The 22,033-nt window shown below is 44.5% G+C and overlaps 1 protein-coding gene across 1 annotated transcript in view; it reads left to right on the forward strand.

Moving 5' to 3' along the window:
- The window catches only part of LOC113024789 (uncharacterized), a 34,264-nt gene extending 15,954 nt beyond the window's left edge, over positions 1-18,310 (forward strand). The window contains exons 6-25 of the mRNA XM_026172124.2: positions 915-1,022; positions 2,246-2,424; positions 7,271-7,486; positions 7,660-7,758; positions 8,012-8,046; positions 8,484-8,530; positions 9,557-9,594; positions 9,709-9,828; positions 10,561-10,692; positions 10,825-10,866; positions 11,650-11,784; positions 12,126-12,290; positions 12,464-12,856; positions 12,941-13,441; positions 13,530-13,670; positions 16,485-16,659; positions 16,740-16,970; positions 17,157-17,282; positions 17,444-17,565; positions 17,868-18,310. Of these exons, the coding sequence (XP_026027909.2) occupies positions 915-1,022; positions 2,246-2,424; positions 7,271-7,486; positions 7,660-7,758; positions 8,012-8,046; positions 8,484-8,530; positions 9,557-9,594; positions 9,709-9,828; positions 10,561-10,692; positions 10,825-10,866; positions 11,650-11,784; positions 12,126-12,290; positions 12,464-12,856; positions 12,941-13,441; positions 13,530-13,670; positions 16,485-16,659; positions 16,740-16,970; positions 17,157-17,282; positions 17,444-17,565; positions 17,868-17,924 (3,062 nt within the window). The 3' untranslated portion in view covers positions 17,925-18,310. The remainder of the gene's footprint in view (positions 1-914; positions 1,023-2,245; positions 2,425-7,270; positions 7,487-7,659; positions 7,759-8,011; positions 8,047-8,483; positions 8,531-9,556; positions 9,595-9,708; positions 9,829-10,560; positions 10,693-10,824; positions 10,867-11,649; positions 11,785-12,125; positions 12,291-12,463; positions 12,857-12,940; positions 13,442-13,529; positions 13,671-16,484; positions 16,660-16,739; positions 16,971-17,156; positions 17,283-17,443; positions 17,566-17,867) is intronic.
- The last annotated feature ends 3,723 nt before the right edge of the window (positions 18,311-22,033 follow it).

The following is a 22,033-nucleotide window of genomic DNA, read 5'->3' on the forward strand; positions in this document are numbered from 1 at the left end:
GGTGTTACCTACATCTTCCTATTCAGAAGGCAGAATTTCTGAGTTCTGAGTACAATCGAAAGCACCACGACTGCAGTTTTTGTGTTGGATGTAAAAGGCGCACATGACTCTGTGACGTAGGCTAGAATCATGGCAGCAGTCAATGACGGTCCAGGCGTGGGATTTCTCTCGTGGAAATGTGCACATTATCTTTTTCTTTCTATTGGTCGGTGGCACAGTGCACTGTGGCAAGTAAGCAAGCTAGAAGACTGGCAACGTTATGGAAGCAACACATTAACAAGAGAATTCTGAGTAAAACCAAAGTTACTTTCCCTAGTAACTAGTTACTTTGAAAGTAACGAGTAACTTGAAGTAACTGAGTTACTTTTGAGAGAAGTAACTAGTAATGTAACTAAGTTACTATTTTAAAGTAACTTACCCAACACTGGTTATATAGCCCAAAATCACAACAGCAGTCACCTTTTAACAGCTCCCAAACTGAGTTCAGCTGTTCACTAATCAGTTTTTAGGTTTGGTTTTAAAGATGACTTTTGTTGCATTGAGCCGTAGTTTAAATGCATAGGCTCTAATTATATTGTATGGAGGCTTGGGGTGTTTATTTCCCACTAACAGGCAGCTTTTTATTTATCATGAGACCACTGAAGCATGGCCAAATGAAGAGAGGTGTAGTCTGTCTTAATTAGTGGATATATTTGGACTTGTTAGCCGCATAGTTAAACAAGTCAAATCTTTAATCACTTTTTAACTTTCTGGTAACAGTTAACAGGACCAGTAGCCTAATGAAATCCATTTACATAGATCAGATATGATGCAACCTGTGGCTTTTAAATAAGGTGTGCACTATGCTTTTGTTATGTATGAGGTGCTGTGCTGGAAAACCACTGACTTCACTCATCTTCATTTTTTGCATTTAGAACACAGGGATCGGTTGAAGTACCGCCACACTGGCTCACGCAGTCCTTCTAATATGAACCGAACATTCAGACAGTACTGGAGCGCCAGGAGGGACAGGGTTTCAACAGGTTAGTACCCCTGTGTGGTGGGTTTTTGTTTGTTTTGGTCAGAAAACACCCAACATATGATATATAGGGATGGGTATCATTTAGGTTTTATCCAATACCAGTACCAAACTGGTACTCTTGAAATGGTGCTGGTGCTCGAACCGGTGCTTGAACCGGTGCTTAAAGAATGGAGAACATAAAATTGGTCCAAAAACCTCTCATGTTCAGCTGTTTTTTTTTTAAAAAGATAACAATGTTAGCCTTTTCTGCAGCTATGGGGCATATATGGCATCACTCTTGGCTGGAAGCAGTGCTTAATCAATGGAAAAAACACAAACTTTGTCCAAAAACCTCTCATGTTTAGCTGTTTTCCACTTTTTCTTTGGTCATTTTAGCCTTTTTGGCCAGGGTGAAGGGAGTATCTGCCATCAAACAAGAAGACAGCCGCATGTAGCTATGATGATGTTTGCTAGTTCACCTTACATGCATTAATGTAATAACGTGGTTAGCCTACTCAACGTAAATTATACACAAACAACATTAAGCTACTCACGCAGAGAAGAACGGCTGCTGCTGCATCATCATCCTCATCATTTCTGCTACACTGGCAGGGCTAGGGGCCAGGACTCTCCTCTTCGGGTTTTTGGGGGATGTTGCTAACTCCAGGTCCGATAACAGGCACCACACCCGCAGTAGATGCGCTCGGTGTGAGGTCTCGCAGCAAGCTGTCAAATACGGCGCATTTCTCGGCTTTTAAAAAAACGCTATGCATCACCAGGTGTTTCATCAGATTCGAGGTGTTGCCTCCTTTGACAGTATCACAGTATCAGCTTAAAGCACTTGTTGCTGCTGAGTTTGCATCTTTTGCTGTGAAGTACAGCCAGACTTTGACCGCTTCGCCTTGGGCATTTTTAATCTGTAGCTCTGCTCTAAAAGAACGTACGTACCTGGACCCGCCTACTACGCTTGCAAAGGTAAAATGATTGGCTGGAATCCAAAGTGTGTGACATCTCAGGAAAATAAAGCACCGAAATGTGCATCTCTAATATATACACTGGTGTAACTGTGTGTGTTTGCACATGAGAAACATCCTGGTTTGGTTCTGGTGTCCGTCCCACGTTTTCTACATTTACAGATCCTGACAGAACAGTTTGATATTATTATACATGCACTAGCTTGTAGTAATGAAACAAATACACGGTACAACATGCTGTCCTTTTGTTTTCCCGGCATATCCGTTTCAGCGAGTTTCTCTCGCGTTGCTGTGAAGCGTCCACGCGGTGACTCAACCAAGCACTACACTGACACTAGCCGAGATCGAGCCTCACGCTTGGGGGGTCACGGCTCCAAGCATGGGTCATCACAGCCCTCCACCAAAGGCCTTAAGGCTCTGAGCAAGCATGGACCTAAGACGGCTAAGATAGTAAGTGACAAAACTAACATCACCTTTAATATAGTTTATTTTAGTCTTGACAAAAGCCACAGTTCAGACACACCTCAGTCCACATTTTCAGTTTTAACTTGGTAACACTTGCTGGGTAAATGTTTAACTGATAAAAAGCAGAACAGATGGAGATGTTCTAGAAAACATTTAGGTCATGTAATCCTTACGCTTACACTGCATCTCTGTAGCGTAATGTAGTGTCAGGCATGCGGTGCTGCCTACCCGGTTGTTCAGTCTGACGTCACTAGCCGTGTCTGGGCCTAAACTCCGCTGCAGGTCCATATATCAAACGATCACTGTGGCATTACTGAGAGTTGAAAAACTGTCTAAAGTCTTTCATCTTTAATAAAATTTGATTTTTGATTTAAGATGGCGCCGGTGAGGTCGGCTGCCGTCACGACGGCTCCGACCACTTTTTCTTTGTCTTTGTTTTTTAAGTTAGTTTTCAGCGTTTCTAAATCGGCAAAATCATCACCATTGGGTACATTAGGTATGACAGTGACACTCTTGTTTCTATTGGTATACAATGTACTCACAATTCGAAGTTTTTAACTCCGGATCCGAGCTGGCCGAGTGAGATCTCGAGGGAGAACAAAGGGAAGTGGCGGCGGCCTAGAGGGAAGCGAGCCGGCGTCAGGAACAGGCTGAGAGCTCGTGCACACCGCACACCTCTGCCTAGCATCCTGCTCGCCAACGTCCAGTCACTGGAGAACAAGCTTGACGACCTCAGGGCCAGGATAAAGTTCCAGAGAGACATTCGGGACTGCAATCTCCTCTGCTGCACCGAGACATGGCTGAACCCAGCGGTGCCGGACCACGCCATCCAGCCGGCCGAGTTCTTCTCGGTTCACCGCATGGACAGGACACGGGACTCGGGGAAGTCAAGGGGAGGCGGCGTGTGTTTAATGGTGAACAACAACTGGTGCAACAGTGCGAACGTTGTTCCTCTCACACGCTCCTGCACACCAAATCTGGAACTACTGTCCATCATGTGTCGTCCTTTTTATCTACCTCGGGAATTTACATCGGTCATTGTAAGTGCCGTTTATATTCCACCACAAGCAGACACGGTCACCGCCTTATGCGAGCTGCATGAGGCACTCACACAGCACCAGACACAACACCGGGACGCTGCGCTTATTGTGACGGGGGACTTTAATAGCGCCAACCTCAAACCAACTTTTATCAACACATCACCTGCCCCACCAGGGGTGAAAGGACACTGGACCACTGCTACACTACGGTCAAGGACGGCTACAAGGCACAATCCCGCCCCCCGTTTGGCAAATCTGATCACGCCGCCATCTTCCTCATGCCAAAATACAAACAAAGGCTGAAACAGGAAGTTCCGGTTCAGAGGAAGGTCGCGCGCTGGACGGATCAATCGGTGGCCGCGTTACAGGACGCACTCGATGACGCAGACTGGGGCATGTTCAGAAACAGCTCCGACGATGACGTCAACGTGTTTACGGAAGCGGTTGTGGGATTCATCGGGAAACTAGCGGATGATACCGTGGAGACAAAGACTATCACAACGTTTCCCAACCAGAAGCCGTGGGTGGATAAAACCATCCGCGATGCTCTGAGATCCCGCACCACTGCCTACAACACGGGACTCACGACGGGGGACATGGACCCGTACAAAGCCGCGTCATATAACGTGCGGAGGGCGGTGAAAGAGGCGAAGCAGCGCTACGGGAGGAAACTAGAGTCACAACTCCAACAGAGTGACTCTAGGAGCCTGTGGCGGGGACTAAGGACAATAACGGACTATAAAACACCAACAACCGGTATGACGAACGCGGCCGTGACTTTGGCAGACGAGCTGAACACTTTCTATGCTCGCTTCAAGGCTGCAGCTAAGGTCTCCAACAATGCTAGTGTTAGCGGCGCTAACGGCTGCAGACAGGAAGATACTGCCAGCACCGGAAACGTGCTCGTCATCTCCGAGCATGAAGTAAGGAGAGCCTTCAAGAGAGTGAACACCAGGAAAGCAGCAGGACCAGACGGCATCCCAGGTCGTATCCTAAGAGACTGCGCATACCAGCTAGCTCCTGTGTTCACTGAGATATTCAACATCTCTTTATCTCAGTCGGTGATCCCCACATGCTTCAAAGAGTCCATCATTGTTCCTGTCCCGAAGAAACCCCACCCTGCTTCTCTCAATGACTATCGCCCTGTAGCCCTCACCTCAGTAGTGATGAAGTGCTTTGAACGCCTGGTCAGAGACTTCATCATTTCTTCACTACCAGACACACTGGACCCACTACAGTTCGCTTACCGTCCAAATCGTTCCACAGACGATGCCATCTCTCATCTCCTCCACACATCACTCACTCACTTGGACACTAGAAGGGGGAATTATGTTAAAATGCTCTTCATAGACTACAGCTCTGCATTTAACACCATAATTCCCTCCACACTCACCACCAAGCTGGAGCATCTGGGACTCAACTCATCTATGTGTCAGTGGATCTCCAACTTCCTAACTGGCAGACCGCAGGCAGTAAGGATGGGCGGACATGTCTCAGCCTCCACCACTCTCAGCACTGGAGCCCCCCAGGGGTGTGTTCTGAGCCCCCTGCTGTACTCTTTGTACACATATGACTGCGTGGCCACTACCAGCTCCACCACCATCATCAAGTTTGCTGACGACACCGTCGTGGTGGGCCTGATCTCTGATAACAACGAGACGGCCTACCTGAAGGAGATTAGGAATCTGGAGAACTGGTGCCAGAGGAACAACCTCCTTCTAAACGTCAGTAAGACAAAGGAGCTGATAGTGGACTTCAGCACTAAGCAGGAGAGGAACTACCAGACCCCCGTCATCAACGAGTGCCCAGTGGAGAGAGTGGACAGCTTCAAATACCTCGGAGTTCACATCACGCAGGACCTGTCATGGTCCTGTCACATCAACACCGTGGTGAAAAAGGCCCGACAGCGTCTCTACCACCTCAGACGCTTGAGAGACTTCCAACTGCCCTCCAAGGTGCCCAGGAACTTTTACTCCTGCACCATAGAGAGCATCCTGGCGGGAAACATCTTAACCTGGTTCGGGAACAGCACCATGCAGGACAGACGAGCTCTACAGAGGGTTGTGCGGTCAGCTGAGCGCACCATCCGCTCCGAGCTCCCTGACCTGCACTCAATCTACAGCAGGCGGTGCTGGACCAAGGCCAGGAAGATCGTGAAGGACCTCAGCCATCCCAACAACAGACTGTTCTCTCTGCTGAGGTCAGGAAAGCGATTCCGCTCCCTGAAGACCAACACAGAGAGACTGAGGAGGAGCTTCTTCCCGCAGGCGATACGGTCTCTCAATCACACCACCACACAGTACTGACCCACACATATGGTTCTTACACACACACTGGACTTTCTGGACTTTGGTTTTGCACAACACTGGTCACTATATTCTTCATTTCCAGTTAATACTTGTACAGCTGCTGTTATTGTGTATATATTTATTTATATTTAGATTTCTTCATACATTCTTATATAGTTCTATATTGTGTATTTTGTTGTACAGTTATTTTATTTTCAACTTTAATTTATATATTTTATCTTATTCTTCCCAGTTAAATTTACCCTTCATTCTAATTTGTGTTGTACAGTTATTTCATTTTTAACCTTAATTTATATTTTATTCCTTCCTAGTTAAATTTACCCTTTTTAATTTTTCATATTTATTTCCTATCTTATTCATAGCCTTTTCCTTTTTTGTTCTCTTTAGGTCACGAGCAGTTGTCCAAGCATTTCACTACATATCGTACTGTGTATGACTGTGTACGTGACAAATAAAATTTGAATTTGATTTGAATTTGATTTGATTTACAATGATCAGCGTTCTGCTCTACCAGGTATAACAATTGAGTTTAACATCCAGGCATCCATGAAAACGGAATTTATGACATTTAACGGAGTTAGAAGTTAGCAGGGAGTTAGCTCGCTAGCTTCTATCTAAATACAATATAGCATGTCCTGACTGCGGGGTTTTGGAAACAAATTCAAACGTACAGCTCTGTTATCACTTCCAGCATAAATGAAGACAGAAAACTAAACAGCAGTGACGTTTGTAGGGTTACTGAAGTTGGGCTAGCTGGTATATAATGATGTGCTACGTGACCGCTAGCGACACAGCTATGTTAGCATAATATAAACAAGCTAACTTTTTTTCCACTCGATAAAAGTTAACGTGAGTGTTGTCGGTGGTCAGGAACAAATGTAATCGCATGGCAGGATGCTGTAAAAGGACCAAACTTCAGCCAGGAGAACAACTGAGATAATCCATCCACAATACGAGGTTAGTCATTCATATACTGCTGCATGGGCTGGGCTGTAGTTACATCCTAAGGTTTTAAAAACTGAGCTTAAATAAATGATTAGCGGTAATAAAAGCCGAGGGAGGTCAACAGTGATCACTGACTGTTTTAGGAGCTTTTTGAGATCAAATAGAAGAAAATACATAACATTAAACATGTTAACAACACAAAAGCCATATTGAACGCAGACTACTTTAGACCCGGAAGTAGGATTCGTCGCGTCATCACTGAACAACCGGACAGTGGCAGCCGCTGGAAGAGCAAGGACTAGATTATTTAATTTGAGACAACACAATAAAAAAAGTTACCTTGGCAAAAAAGGTAACTAAGGCAGTAAAGGTGTGCTACAGGTTTCTCTCCTCACCTGTGTAATTTCATCCAGATCTTGTTCAACTGGCAACTATATTTCCAACTTAAACCTGTGTTCTTTAACCCATATTGACTGTCATGCTCATGTTTATCACAAACTGAGGTTAAACATGTGCTGTTGCTTTCTCTTTGGCAAGTCTGCCAAGCCTCCACCGGCCAAGAAGAAGAAGAAAACTGTGACTCCAGCCTCACAGGACTCTCAGTCTGTTGCCAATCGTCTGGTGTATCTGACGGGCATCCCAGAGGACGCCTCTGAACAGGAGGTCACCGATTTGGTCGGGGCCTTTGGAAAGATCAATAATGTCATCCTCATGCCGTGTTCAGAGGAGAGCGAGAAGGGCCAAGGACAGAAGGTGCGGTTGAAGTGTCAGATGTGGGTCAGTGGGCGGGGTGTTTCTGATAAGTAAAAATAAAAAGTGCGGTTGGTTTTTGTGTCATCTATCCTTTCTGTAAATGTGGTAATCTGTTAGTTTGCTGCATGTGTTCCTTCTTTCTGGCTCGTCTAATCTCTTTGCTGGTGTTTCAGGCCTCTGTATGTATGGTGAAGGCTGAAGACGCCCAGGCTCTGGCCACCTCCACAAACCTCTCCATCAGAGAGCAGCACATCACAGCTTCAGTAGCTAAGGTGTGAGAAATGTTTTTCCTGTTTTGAATCATGTCCGTGTAATAATCCAGACAATGCCGGCTTTCTGGCCTTGAGATGGTTCCAGAGCAAGATGATAATCTAGAACTTTCCTCAGTGAGGCTTAAAGCTGGAAAACAAGTGTTGTGACAGCTACAGAAGGTGTTCTGTGCCTCCCTCCTGTAGCCTGCTGATGCAAAGATGAAGAAGTGTTAATACACACCTGTTTTTCACTGCTCCGCCCTCTTTCTTACAGAAACCTGAAGGAGAACAGTCTGCTGATGCTAACAGGTTTGTCACAGTTATTGGCTCAACACTAGAACTACCAAACTTCATGTAATGTGTTTCTGTTTGCAGTCAGCTGTAGGCCCGGTGTTAGAATGTAGCCAGTCAGCTGTTCAGTCTGTCTCATCTTTATAACGAATGCCACACGTTGTCCAAAACTTCAGTGTTCTTCCTCTGTAATAATGACATTATTTAAATCTCTTATTTATTGAACCCTTTATTAGTTTCTTCTAATCTCTATTTTACCTTTATGAGAGGTAAAAAAAAAACCCTCCAAACATGTACCTAAATACTTGTTTTGTCTTAATTAAAATGTAAAGAAGAATATGATTAAAAAATGAAAAACGTGACTGGACAGGGTCAGAATGACCCCTCCTGATGGTTCTTTTGAAATCCTGTTTTTCTTTAATCTTCATATCATTGGTCGCTGCTTTCATTCACAGCAAACCGTCCGTAGAACAGAACAAAGATGCAGCTGGAACGGACACAGGTAGGAAACATCTGCAGTACCGCCAGAGACATGAGTCATGGTTTACTTAACTACCAGCTATTGCCATAAATGTTAGTTTGTGTTTTTAAAAATTCAATTCAGTTTATTTACATTTTTATTTATACAGACCCAAATCACAGCAGGCACTTTATATTGTAAGGTAGGCCCTACAAATCATGTGACCCCCTATGAACAAGCACTTTGGCGACAGTGGGAAGGAAAAACTCCCTTTTAACAGGAAGAAACCTCCAGCTGAACCAGGCTCAGGGAGGGGCGGGGCCATCTGCTGTGATTGGTTGGGGTGAGAGAAGGAAGACAGGATAAAAGACATGCTGTGGAAGAGAGACAGAGGTTAATAACAGATATGATTCAATGCAGAGAGGTCTGTTAACACATAGTGAGTGAGAAAGGTGACTGGAAAGGAAAAACTCAATGCATCATGGGAATCCCCCGGCAGCCTACGTCTATTGCAGCATAACTAAGGGAGGATTCAGGGTCACCTGGTCCAGCCCTAACTATATGCTTTAGCAAAAAGGAAAGTTTTAAGCCTAATCTTGAAAGTAGAGATAGTGTCTGTCTCCTGAATCCAAACTGGAGGAGAGAGACCTAATATTTAATAATCCACATTTCACTGTTTTACTCTTTGGTTCAGATGTGGATACTGTGTTGTTCTTTCTTAGGAGAGAAGCTGCAGAGAGGCGTGTAAGACTGCAACTCTGCTTCCTGGTCCCAACTCTGGTCATATTTTGGGGGGTTTAATAAATTCGTCCATATTTCTAGAAATGAGAGCTGCTCCATCCACATTGTTTTGGCAAACTTTTAATGTAGTCATAGTAACAGAAGATAAGACTCAGTCATCACTACATGATCCAAATACCCCACTTCAACAAAATCCAAACATCATGACTTCCACTGTCTGTCTTAGATGAATTAAACACCCAGCTGATGTGCAGATGTGTATTTCATGGCTGCTGCCTTTGTATCTGGAAGCTCTGTTTAACTCATGTTGTCGCCCTCTCACCTCAGCTGCAGAAGGCAACACTGACCAGAAGACATCTAGTGAGGTACATAATCTGTATACTGAAGCTTAGTTAGTGTAACATATTCCACTATGTCTGTCTGGGAAAAGTAGTAACGAGAAAGACATCGGTTAATACAAACAAGCCTGTCTCATACAGAAAGGCAGGCTGCTGATCACAGGACTTCCTGAGAGCGGCTGGTCAGAATGTGACATCATTAACTTGATCCAGCCCTTTGGGACTCCCTCTGACATCATCCTGGCAACACAAATGGGAAAGGTTAGTAATTAAACTTTGTTGTTTCTAATAGATGAGGAAGTGCTTTGACACAGCTGCACAGCAACGTGAGACAGACATCCTCACCTGAAAAGTCTCAGGTTAAGAGAAGTGTCGTCTCTCCCATCAGTTTGCTTTAGATATTACATCTGTGCATATGACTGATGACGTCGAGGATGTCACGTTTCATCACCAAGCAGCAACTCACAAGTTTGTTTTATGCAGCTAGCAGCAGTGAGTCATGTGACCTGCTCTTATTAGTGACCATGCATGCACAGATTTCAACCAACTGAAAGCAGAGCTGACAGTTTCAGGTTCTTTTTTTACCTTTGTTGACTAAACCAACTCTTCCAGGCTAATGTTACACATACATGGGTTTGGCTTCTGTAGGTTAACTCTTAGACTAGCCTCAACTGTCTCTGTGGTTAGTTTCTCAATAAATGTCATAAATACAAAATGATATTTCTGCCTGGCTGCGGATCAGCTCGCACTAGGATGGTTAAAGCCAGTACCTGGAACTGGATCAGTGGGATTTCCCCCTTCGTCTTTTTGCATTAGTAAACACATTTCGTAAGAGTGTGTTTTCACTTTTAATAGTGTCCATAAGCAATATGTCTGCAGACTGTTTCCTGTATAGATTCCTTTTATATTGTTCAGTGTCCTTGTTCAGAAATGTTGAAAGTGGAAAATGATGATGCTGTTTGTGTAACAAATGACTTTCCTTTGGTGTGTTAGGCACTTGTGTCAGTGCCAGACATGGACGTTGTTCAGGAGATGGTAAAGGTCCACACGTTTGTGCCTGCCAAGGTGAAAGACTGTGAGGTTAAATTGACCCCCCTGAAACAACACATCAGCTTCAACACACCGGTACGACTGTGCTGTGGATTGTCTTTACTCCTCTGTTACTTCTAGTTTTCTGTGTCATGCATCTTAAGTTTGAAAGAAGTGATCTGGTTTCCTTAAACAACGATTGATTTAAACACAACACTCTTCACGCAGGTGGCGCTCTACAATCTTCTGATGGGACCAGTGGATCCATTAGTGAGTACATCTTCATGTCCTTCATTCCAACATTATGAGGTCTTTTGAGTTTTCCCCCTGAGTCATGAAAGGCTGGTGGTGGTTTGTAAATCAGATAGCTCGAGAGCGAAGTGACTTAGGAGTTTAAATTAATACCAGAAGTGTGTCTACAAAAATCACAGTGACCTCCAGAGCAAAGGTCAGGCTTCCCGAAAGTCACCTGTTAACACCAGAGCTCTGTGTACTGTAAAAAGGACCATTTTGAATCTCAGTGACCTTGACTTCAAGGTCAGAGCAGGGGCGCATCTAGAGACCAAATCAGAGCCATTTATTTTACACTCATATGCAGGTGTTAGCTCTGTAATGTGCATTCAGTGTGGTTCAAATGCAGTAAGTACACACGTTCATATACATATAGTCTATAGCTTCATTTTCTGTAGCCCATATCTTTGGTGCCTATGTGGTATATTTAAGGTTTGTTGTAGCCATGCTAAAAGTGTTACTGTCAGCTTGCTTTAATAAACTGCACTGTCTGCACTGGAGTAGCTGTAGGGGGGGCACCCCTGTAGATCCCCGCTGAGTGACAGGTCATGTTTCTGAACATTGTGTGAATGCAGGAAGTTGAGAAAAAGGCGAAGGTGGATTTTGAAATTTTGAACACATTTTTTTCCATGTTCCATATATTTATTCATTATTTACTCGACCTAAATAAAATCTAATGACAAAAATACAGTTGAAGGAAATGAAGCAACAACCATATCCGGTGCTAGTTTGCAAGTCATTAAATGTTGCTGTGTGTTACAGAGTCGAGCTCCAGTCGCCTGGAACAGCCTGCTGGTTATTGGGAATGTTCCCGACACACCAAGCGGGTCCTCTGAAGTCGAGAAATTGGTGCGACGCTTTGGAACAGTCATCAAGACCCTCGTGCTCAGCAGCATGGTGAGAGCTATGCGTCTGTGCAGCTGTGCACCACTTTGTTCTCCAGGACTCGCACTCAGCTGCTCGGCTTTAAAAACCTGCGAGTCCATTCACCTCGAGGAATGTTGTAAAGACTGACATAGGACTCAACTTTATAGCATTAAACAGGTGTTTGCCCGTGTGTTGCAGACATACACTTTATGGATGCAGTTTGCTAACAAGCTTGTTTGTCTTTGTGGTTGAGAGTAAGCATTTAAAATGCAGTGGGTGACGTCCACATGAACCCCTCACAGTCCCGACAAATATTTTGCAAAACAAAGAAATCTCATGTGCTTAACGTCACGTTTTCTTTTCCTGCTCAGGTGATTTGTGAGATGGCCACTGCAGCCATGGCCCTGTCCGTGTACAAGCGCTTTCAGGCGTTTCCGTGTATAATCCAGAACAACCCGCTGTTCTTCTCCCGCAAGCCTGACCCCAAAGCCAGCACGCAGACCAAAGCCATCACTGCCCCTCACGATTCACCTGAGGTCACTACCACTGATATTTGGTTATAGTTAAGAGGGTCCATGTACATTTACTCATTTCTGGAGATTCAGCTTTTCTTAAATGCTTGTGTGTGTGTGTGTGTGTGTGTGTGTGCGTGCGTGCGTGCGTGCGTGCGTGCGTGTGTGTGTGTGTGTGTGTGCGTGCGCATCTGCAGGATACACCTGCGAATGGCCAAGCAAAGCAGACGTCTGCAGACAGAGAGGAAGCAGCACACCAAGACAGTTCAGAGTCTCCCGAGGAGAGGATTGAAAAACACTGTGATGGAGATGCTAATAAGATGACGGGCAGGGAGGAAACAGTTGAAGAGGTTTTAGAAGCGTGCAAAGACGGTAACGTGGAAAAAGACGAGCTCACGGTTTGTGACTCTGCACCGGAGAATCAATTAGAAGCAGACACAATGGGAACGTCAGGCATTGACATCAAGACGACAGAGGAGAGTAAAGTCAGTGCATCTGAAGCAGAACGTGAACAAACTGCTGCAGAAGAGTCACAGCCACCTCGCCTGGAAGGCAAAGCAGATTCTGAGGAAGCAGCCGAGCTGCCCAAGGTGTGTACGCACAAAACTTGTGATTACATGCATACAAAATGATCTTTGACAATTAAAACAGTGTTTCTGCTGTAACGTCACCAGGTAACTCAAGCCATGGTTAATGCGCTGCTTGTGGAGTGCAGAACAGGACCCACCGGCCACTCCAGCAGCAGAGCAGCACCCCCCAGTGGAGAAAAGGGGGAAAACCAGACAGAGACTAAGCTGGGCCAAAAAACAACAGAGACTAAAGAGATGACCAAAAAACAGATGGGTGTGGAAGGTGAGGTGAAAAGGCAGGAGAAGGAGAAAAAGGACGCAAGAAAGGAGAAGGAGGTGAGGGAGAGAATGAAGAGGCAGCGGGAGAGGGACAGAAGGGGCTGGGAGAAGGAGGAGAGAGCTAAGAGGGAGTGGACTGAAAAATCCAGGAGGGAGAGGAGGGAGGAGGAACGAAGGGAGTGGGAGAGGAAGGAAAGGGAAAGAAGGGAGAGGAAGAGGGCCCACGGCAACGGTTTATCGGGGTCGAGGTTGTCCTCCAGGTCGGAGGGATCCAGGCAAAGCTACGGGAGGGATGAGCGCCACAGTATGGAGGCTGAAACCAAAGCGGTGAGGAGACGCAAAGGCTGAAGTTTAAAGCGTGTGGAGGGCATCGTTTTATTCGCAATTCTGTTTCTTTGTCCTTCCCTGAACGTAGGAGGAGGAGCTGGATGAGTTCCCGTTCGACATGAGTGACTTTGTCACAGTGGACGAAGTCGGAGATGTGGCCGAGCTTCCACTCGAAAGATCAGAAGAAGGGGAGACCCCGCCCACATGTGTCCCACAGGGCACTCCACAGGTAGCTTCACCGTGGCTGTGTGCACATAGAGCTTGAAATCGACAGGTAGGGACTTTTTATTCTCCTGCGGTTATCACTTGTGATTAAGGACGTTTCAGCCGATGCTCTGTTCTCCTATTAGCCACTGGTGTTTTTATACTCGGTGAATTCTGAAGTCCAACCTGTCACTAGGTGTGGCAGTTCATTTAACCTTGAAATGACATGGAGGCTCTCGGGGATTATAAAGAAGAAATACCCAGAATATGTTTTTACCCCTCAGCTGTAAAGGCTGATGGGGTGCTTCCATCACCCTGCCAGGCGGGTGGCACGGACACCTGTGTGAATTAGGGCTGCCACGATTTGTCGACTAGTCACGATTACGTCGACTATCAAAATCATCGACGACTGATTTAATAGTCGACGCGTCGTTTGAAGCTTTGTAAGATCACAAAAGACGCAGGAATAATAGCAGGATTTAAGAGTGTAATAACGGACTGAAACAGAAGATGGCAGCACTGCATGTACGAGGATGCCAGCTGCCGTTAAACCCCGAAGAAGAAGAAGAAGCTGTGTCCCAGAATTCATAGCGCAGCCCAGCTCTGTTGTCAACAATGGCGGCAGCTAGTTAGTTTTTATATTACTCTTATTATTCTTTCCGGGTCACAAAATAAACGTTTAACATATTTTCAGGCGAGAATGTAGCTGTGTAAACCTCAAATATCTGCTCAGTTTATCAGGACACCACATATTTTCAAAAGCGCTCCGACGTTTTCGGAGACATCTGTTACCCACTAGCTCGATAGCTAGCCGGAGGCTAGGCTAACTAGAGCCGTGAGAACACCGGACTCCCCGCAAATCGTTTTCAAACCCACCGCAGTCACTTAGCTTAAAATGTTATTGTTTGGCTTTTTTTTAGTATTTTATTTGTTCCGGAGTAAATCGGTTTGTCTGAGATTAAAGTTATAGTTTTCACACAGCTGAATAAACGTCAAGCAGACAGCTGATTATCAGAAGTGTGAGATGCTCCAGAATTTACTCCGGTGTCCTGTTATATTTTAGATAGCAAGGAGTTTATTAAACTTCACCGAAACAATCTGCAAACTTCATCAAAATTTAATAAACTATCATCTTGTCTTTATTTTTAATTAGCACTTAACTTAAACACTTCAAGCTGTAAGCTAATGATAGTTATATAAGAGCAGATGCTGCTGGTGCAATAAGCTGTAGTTTTACGTCCAATGGATGATGATCTGATTAGTCGACTAATCGCAAAAATAATCGGTGACTAGTCGACTATCAAAATAATCGTTTGTGGCAGCCCTAGTGTGAATGCAGTAACCAGAGAACGAGCTTTAGGAGCTTCCAATAGATACCACGGGTGTTTCTACTAGGAGGGTGACCGGTAACACCGCCATTATTTATTTATGGGTCTGTTTGGTTTCTTGTCACCACAGACCCTCCTGGTTTTAGCTGTCCACAGGCCTGTCTCCATCACTCTATCCATGTTTACACTTTAAGTCTCCTAATCTTCATGACTCCACTGCTTCATCTGCACCCACAGACATCCAATAATAATAATGGATTGGATTTATATAGCGCTTTTCAAGGCACCCAAAGCGCTTTACAATCCCACTATTCATTCACTCTCACATTCACACACTGGTGGAGGCAGCTACAGTTGTAGCCACAGCTGCCCTGGGGCAGACTGACAGAAGCGAGGCTGCCATATCGCACCATCGGCCCCTCTGGCCAACACCAGTAGGCAAGTAGGGTAAAGTGTCTTGTCCAAGGACACAACGACCAGGACAGAGAGCCCAGGGATCGAACCGGCGACCTTCCGGTTACAGATGTGCGTCCCCTGAGCCACGGTCGCCCCAGAATGGATGCTGCAGGCTTGTGGTAAAAACAAAGATCCTGTGTTTCAGTTCTTTAGTCAAACTGAAACTAAATCTACACCAGAGCTCAAAGAAGACTTTAAAAGCCTGATATGAAGCTGGAGTAAGGGCTGCTACAAATCTGGGAATTATTAAGCAGGCCATTCTTTCGGTCAGTAATTGCGATCTTAATGACTTTTTAATTATTCATACATATTTGATAAGAAGAAATCAAAAAGATCTGTTGGGGAGTCTTAGAACAACAGCTGCTAGTCTCTGGACTGCAGCCTGTTGTGTAGCAGCACAAGTGTTGTGTTATAGAGAGTCACAGAGAGCCAGCATGTCTAATCCACTCAGAGGCTCTCAACACTGAAGGAGTTTTATTTTTACAGAACTAAATTACAGAGACAGTCGCCTCACTGCATTTTTGTATTATAGGCTGGGACAATAATACAGAGAAACCCCACAGTGGGAAGCAAAAACTCCTTTATAACAGGAAAAGCCTCTGAAACTGGCTCCGCCTCCCAGTCTACTAACAGCAGGTAAACAGCAGTGTGAGAGCTCTGTGGGGCTGATGCAGCACCGTCTAGAAGATGAAATGGAGCCTGAAGATTCACTTGTATGTGAGGAGAAGGATTTTAAATTCAGTTCTGGATTTACTGCCACTGTGGGAGAAATAGTTCCTGCTGCAGTATTTTGGATCAGCTGAAGAGAGTTTTTAGGACGTCCTGATAATAATGAATTACAGTCGTCCAGCCTGGAAGTTATAAATGCAGGAACTAGTTTTTCAGCGTCACTCTGAGACAGGATATTTCTAACTTTAGAGATACTGAGAAAGTGATTTTAATGTGGGTTTGGTGTGTGCATTATTGATCCTTGTGTCATTGGTACATGAGGTGGACCTGAGTGTGAGTGAGAAACTTTACAGCAGCATGTGCCGCCTCTTGTTTTCTACTTCTAGGACGCAGCCATTGATGTCACAGCAGCTCCAGCGAAGTGTGAGCTCACACCTGAGGGGGATGTAACAGCTGATCTGCTTCCCAGTGCTGCTGTGTCCCCACCGCCAGCTTCACAAGCCAAGCCTGCACACAGCCCAGTGCATAAACCATCCGAGGCTGACATCACACCTCAGCCAGGTACTCTGAATAAACCATGTTTTTTTTCAGCCCTTTTGTATGTGGCATACTTGAACCTGAAGTCTGTCATTGCCCTTCAGATACCTCATTAACTGCTGAGTTCACCCCAGAGGACCAAAGTGTTCCCATCCCTGTCCCTGCAGCAGCTTCCTCCTTAGCAGCAGAAAGAAGCCAAGATGGCGATGAGGAGAATCCTCTGAAACCTCGTGAGTCTGTTGAAGAAGAGAAGATGGGATTGGTCAAGCAGGAGGAACACTTGAAGGTGCAGGATCAGGAGAACAAGGACAGGAGAGAGACAGCTGCAGAAACTGGTGAGGTGGATTCATTTAGCCTCTTACATTTAGCACCTTAAGAAGAAGAAGTGGTTGGCTGATGGCGCCATACACAGATTTGCCCCCCGAAGAAATCACTGGACTCTGTTTGAACAAACAGCACTGGTCACCTGGGATAAGATCGAGGGGTTGAGTTAAGCCCTGTTTTTGTCCGGTCTGTTGCAGGGAAACAGGAGCAATCTGAAAGAAACCCCAATGCTGAAGAGGAGAGCGAGAAGCCCAAATTAGAAATGGAAATTCCCAGAAAAACAGAACATTCCCTCCCTCCTTTTGACCCCAGCAACCCAGTTGGTAAGAAACTGTATTGTCTGTATTTGTTTAGCATGGCTCATTCACAGCTGTTTGGATGTCCTGACATCTGAATTTAAACTCTGAGTCAGCAGGATTTATGCATTACTGCTAAAATGCACCCCACAGTTAGACCAAGAGTCATTCTGTGTGTCCATCCACAGGTATGGAGTTCCTGGTCCCAAAGACGGGTTTTTTCTGTAAGGTGTGCGCTCGGTTCTTCAGCGGCTCCAAGGAGGCTGAAATCAGCCACTGCAAAACCCGCAAACACTACGAGACCCTGCAGGTAGCAACACGCAGTTATTAGTCTGGATGTATGACGATGGAGCTCAGTCTGGTTTTTGTTTCCTACTTATTACCAGTCTGAGTGCACCTTTAAATAAGTAGGACTTAAGTAGGCAAGAAGTTTGCTAACGTGACCAAAATAAAAGCCTTACAGGTAAAACACACCTGGCGTAGGTTAGATTCATCTTATACTTTAGGCTCTGATTGTAACAGACCATTTTACATGTCCACACATTTGTTTGATCACAAAGAACTTGTTCTGCTCTAATCGGTTTCTTATGGATTCTGTCCACGTTCTCCTAGAAATACTTGAAGACGTCCAAAACAACGAGCGAGACTGCCAAGCCCGACTCCAGCTGAATGTGCTCCTGATACTTTGTGTCCAGATTCTCATGTCGATGTAGATTTAGTTTGTGTCACATTTTAAACTTGAACTGTTAAGTTTTTTTTGTAATGTTTGAGGTTTCATTGATCACTTTAACTACTCGAGCTAATTCTAAAGACAGTGGCTGTTTGCTTCACGGCGGTCGCCACATCCAAATCTGATGTTTATTTTGGTTCTTGATGGGTGGGGGATGCTGAATTTTGATTGCATCTGATAGATAACATTAATGATGGAAACTGTGCGGCTGAAGATGAACTCCATCAGGAATCGTACACAATCGAAATGTTTTTAGTGAACTGTTGTTTTCCCCCTGAGTCTCATTTCAGTTGTGAAATAAAGATATCAATATTCTGAGCACCCACATCTGTAATATTTGATTGGCCAGATGTGTCCATCACAAGCTGTTATCCAATAAGCATGCAGCGTTTAGGTTTCACAGTCAGGGTAAAAAGTGTAAAAATGTTCTGCACACTGACTGGCGAGCGTTTGGAGCATCTACGTACATCTGAAGAGAGAAGGAGAACTCGCATTATAGAATAAGGGGAAATGCACAGTACAGCTGCTGATCAGTGCTGAGTAACAGAGTCATGGAATACTAGAAGCTCAGTTACCAAAACAAACTTGTTGGTCAGGCTGTACAGCTGTTACTGATCAGAGATTTCCATAACACAGCCTAGCATCACACACAGTCTGTGTTTGCAGGGTAGTGATGTTTTGTTTGCAGTAAGAAAACGATTACTGTTATCGTGCACTTGGCTCTCGACATGTTTCCATCCAACGAGTCTCCAGCTTGATGGCATCGGTGGAGCCATTACAGCAGGGCAACAGAGGCTGAACGGGCCTCCCAGCAATTATTACCCAATGGGAGGCGAATGCCCACCAGGTTGCCAAACACTTTTTTTTTTCCAGACTGTACCAGTGTTCCTGTTTGAACATCTTCCAGCTGAAATGAAACAGCCTCAAGCGTCAGGGGTGTGGGCTCCCTGATAGACTTTATTGATCCCACAAGAGAAATTGATTTACAGCAGCAAGTAGGGCTGGGTATCGAAAACCGGTTCTTGTTGAGAACCGGTTCCCACTGTTTCAACTCCTTGGAATTGTTTGCCATGTTTGCAAACGATTCCCTTATCGATTCCAGTCGATTATCGATTCCAGAACGACGTCACCACGTTGCGGAGCGTCATTTACCTGGCAGGAAACACGGCAGCTCAAACACTCAAAAGTTTGGTTATACTTCACGAGAACGGATGACAACAGGGCAACTTGCAATATTTGAAAAGTAGATATTTCATTTAAGGGAGGAAACACTACGAATATGCAAAAGCATTTGCTCACAAAACACGCGATGACCTTAAATGAATGTCGTGTTTTTAATTCAGTAACGTTTGCACGTCCTCTCCCGTTAATGCGGCAGGTAAATAATCAACAACAGTGCATATTATGTTAGCGCGATCTGCTTTATTACAAACCTGCCATTACTGTGCATTTAGTGACCGTGATGAGACAGAGTCTGGCTCAGATGCTGGCAGTTCTCGCTGCAGGCTGCCGGTAGCGTCTCCTTTCAGGCCAGGATAGACGAATGTCACCGAGCAGTGACTGTTTGTGGTCAAAGGCTTGCACCCATTTGCCACAGCAGGTGATTTTCAGTAAGTGAATGTGTTTAATTGTAGGCAGGGACATTACTGGATATTCTTGTGTAATTGCTACAGAAGAATATTTATTTTATTATTTTACATTTACAATGTTTTTCCTGGGGACCCTGTGACACCCCATTGAAGAGCCGTAGGCTGGATCTCTTAAGATCTCGCTGTTGGGTTTGTAAGGCCATGTTACTCCTAAATGTCTATCTTGTTCAAAGAGAAGATATAAAACAAAGTTCTAAGCTAATCGACCTTAGTGTTCTCCTTTTTTAAAAAGAATCGATAAAGAATCGAATCGTTAAACAGAATCGAAAATGGAATCGGAATCGTGAAAATCTTATCAATACCCATCCCTAGCAGCAAGAGTGAAACCAGTACAGTCTACAATAAACACAGTTAAATAAAAGTGCCTTATACTCTGAGATAATACAGAAATGTAAATATATAAAAAAGTGATAAAAGTTCAAATGAAGTTGGTTAAAAACAGTAAAATTAAGACTGATGTGTAGGAGAGAAGTGCAAATTGCTTTAAAGTCTTTTGCCTGACAGGCGTGTAAACCTGTCCCAGAATGAAGTTATTGTACAGCTTTATAGAGAGAGGTTTTCTAAAGTGTTCTTTATGGCAGCGAGGCTGAATCACTCTGCTGCCTCAGAGGTGTGGAGTGGGTGTGATGGGCTGTCTGTGATGGAGAGGGTAGGTTCAGTGACCTCCTGGCCCAAATTCTGACCAATGATGCTTCCGGCCTCGCAGAGTAGTTTGTTCATCCTGCTGGCATTTCTGGCACTGACGCTGCCCCCCAGCAGACAGCAGCAAACTAGATGGTACTCACTACCACAGAAGAAGATCTCCATCATCAAAGGATATGAGCTTCATTAGAAAGTACAGTGTGCTCATCCCCTTCTTGCTTGTATGAATGGGTGAGTAAGGCAATTGTATCAAGTACTTTGAGTGCTCAGGAAGAGTAGGAAAGCGTTGTAGATGAACATTTGCCATCAGCCACCTGGGAAATGATTTACTAACGGCTTTTTTGGCACCAATAACTGGTTGTGCTCTTCCTGTGAGTGAGTGTCGATAAAGTCCATCCCTAATCATTTTTAAAAATGGGAAGCGCTACATCAGGGCGCAGCAAGACATTGACAGGTTGGTGAAAGTTAGGAGGTTTAAGAAACAGTGGAAGAAGGCATCAGAAATGGAAAGGAGAAAACTTGAAGCACTTCAGTGTGAGGTGGAGAACATAGTGAACCGTGCAGGCCTAAATGGGCATTCCTTATAGTCTCTGCAAGCTAAAAAAAGGTGGCTTGGAGAAAGAAATCATACCAGGACTTGTGGAACGGCAGTAGAGATCCTAATTCATCACACAGTTCAGTTAATCAGTCTTAGCTACACCCAGGTGCATGTAATGAAGCATCTCAAACAGACTTTATCTCTTTATTGCTTCAACTCCCAGAACAAACACGCATCATGACAGTGTGCAAAACTCTGATGTGGGCATCAAGTGTCCTGTATGATTTAACAGACAATGTGGAGATACAGAAATTCTTATATTGCTGCCATATAATCTGCATCATTATAACTGCATTAATAATGTTCTTTACAGCATTATTCCATCTAATAATATTTCTCACAGTATTGATACTGCATTACAGCTGTTTATTGAAGATGTCCATTTGAGGATCCTTCCATTATGTTAACTTTTATTACAGGTACGGTTAGAAGTATTTTATACACATTGCATATCTGTGCCTATTTTGAGTTGATGTTCGGTTCATTAGAGGTTTTAAGCTTCACTGGCGTGACTGTCCAGGTGATCCATGCTGAGGGAAACTAGAACATAGAAGGATAACTGCAATGCATGCTTACAATACATATAATCTAGGAATGTGTCAGACCTGAGGCCTTAACTCATTTGGTGTCTCACTATATTTTATTCTACTTGGTAACAGATGATCAGAGTCAATAATTAGCCTCAGAGACCCTGAGGGCTTGAAGTTTATTACCTTGTATGGAAGGTGTTATAGAAAAGAGAAGTTCTATGTCTGCTTATAGCTATTAAAGATGTACGATTGACTGTGACTAATGTCTGGAACCTATTTTAATCTGTCATTGACGCCATGGGGGGCGTGTACCCCACTGCTTTATAAGTATCCACAACATGTATGTTGGTCAGAAGACATATGTTGATGTTTTCTCCGGGCTGTTACAAACTCATCGTTTGATTGCACTTTTCTGGGGCCTCCGTGGTTTGTGACACTGCTCTACATTGATTGATTTCGCGACAGTTTCTTGAAATAAAAAGCATGTGCATTATCTAATTAGAGCTGTGTTTGCTAAAGAGCTGTGAGACAGAGTTGATCTAAAACAGCATACCTCTGCAGCTGCACCTGTCGAGCAGGTCTGTTTGGATAAATGTCGTGGGTGGGGTGGGGGGGTTAAGAGGAGGGAT

Source organism: Astatotilapia calliptera, chromosome 6 (genome assembly GCF_964374335.1).
Source record: "Astatotilapia calliptera chromosome 6, fAstCal68.1, whole genome shotgun sequence".
Classification (NCBI taxonomy): domain Eukaryota; kingdom Metazoa; phylum Chordata; class Actinopteri; order Cichliformes; family Cichlidae; genus Astatotilapia; species Astatotilapia calliptera.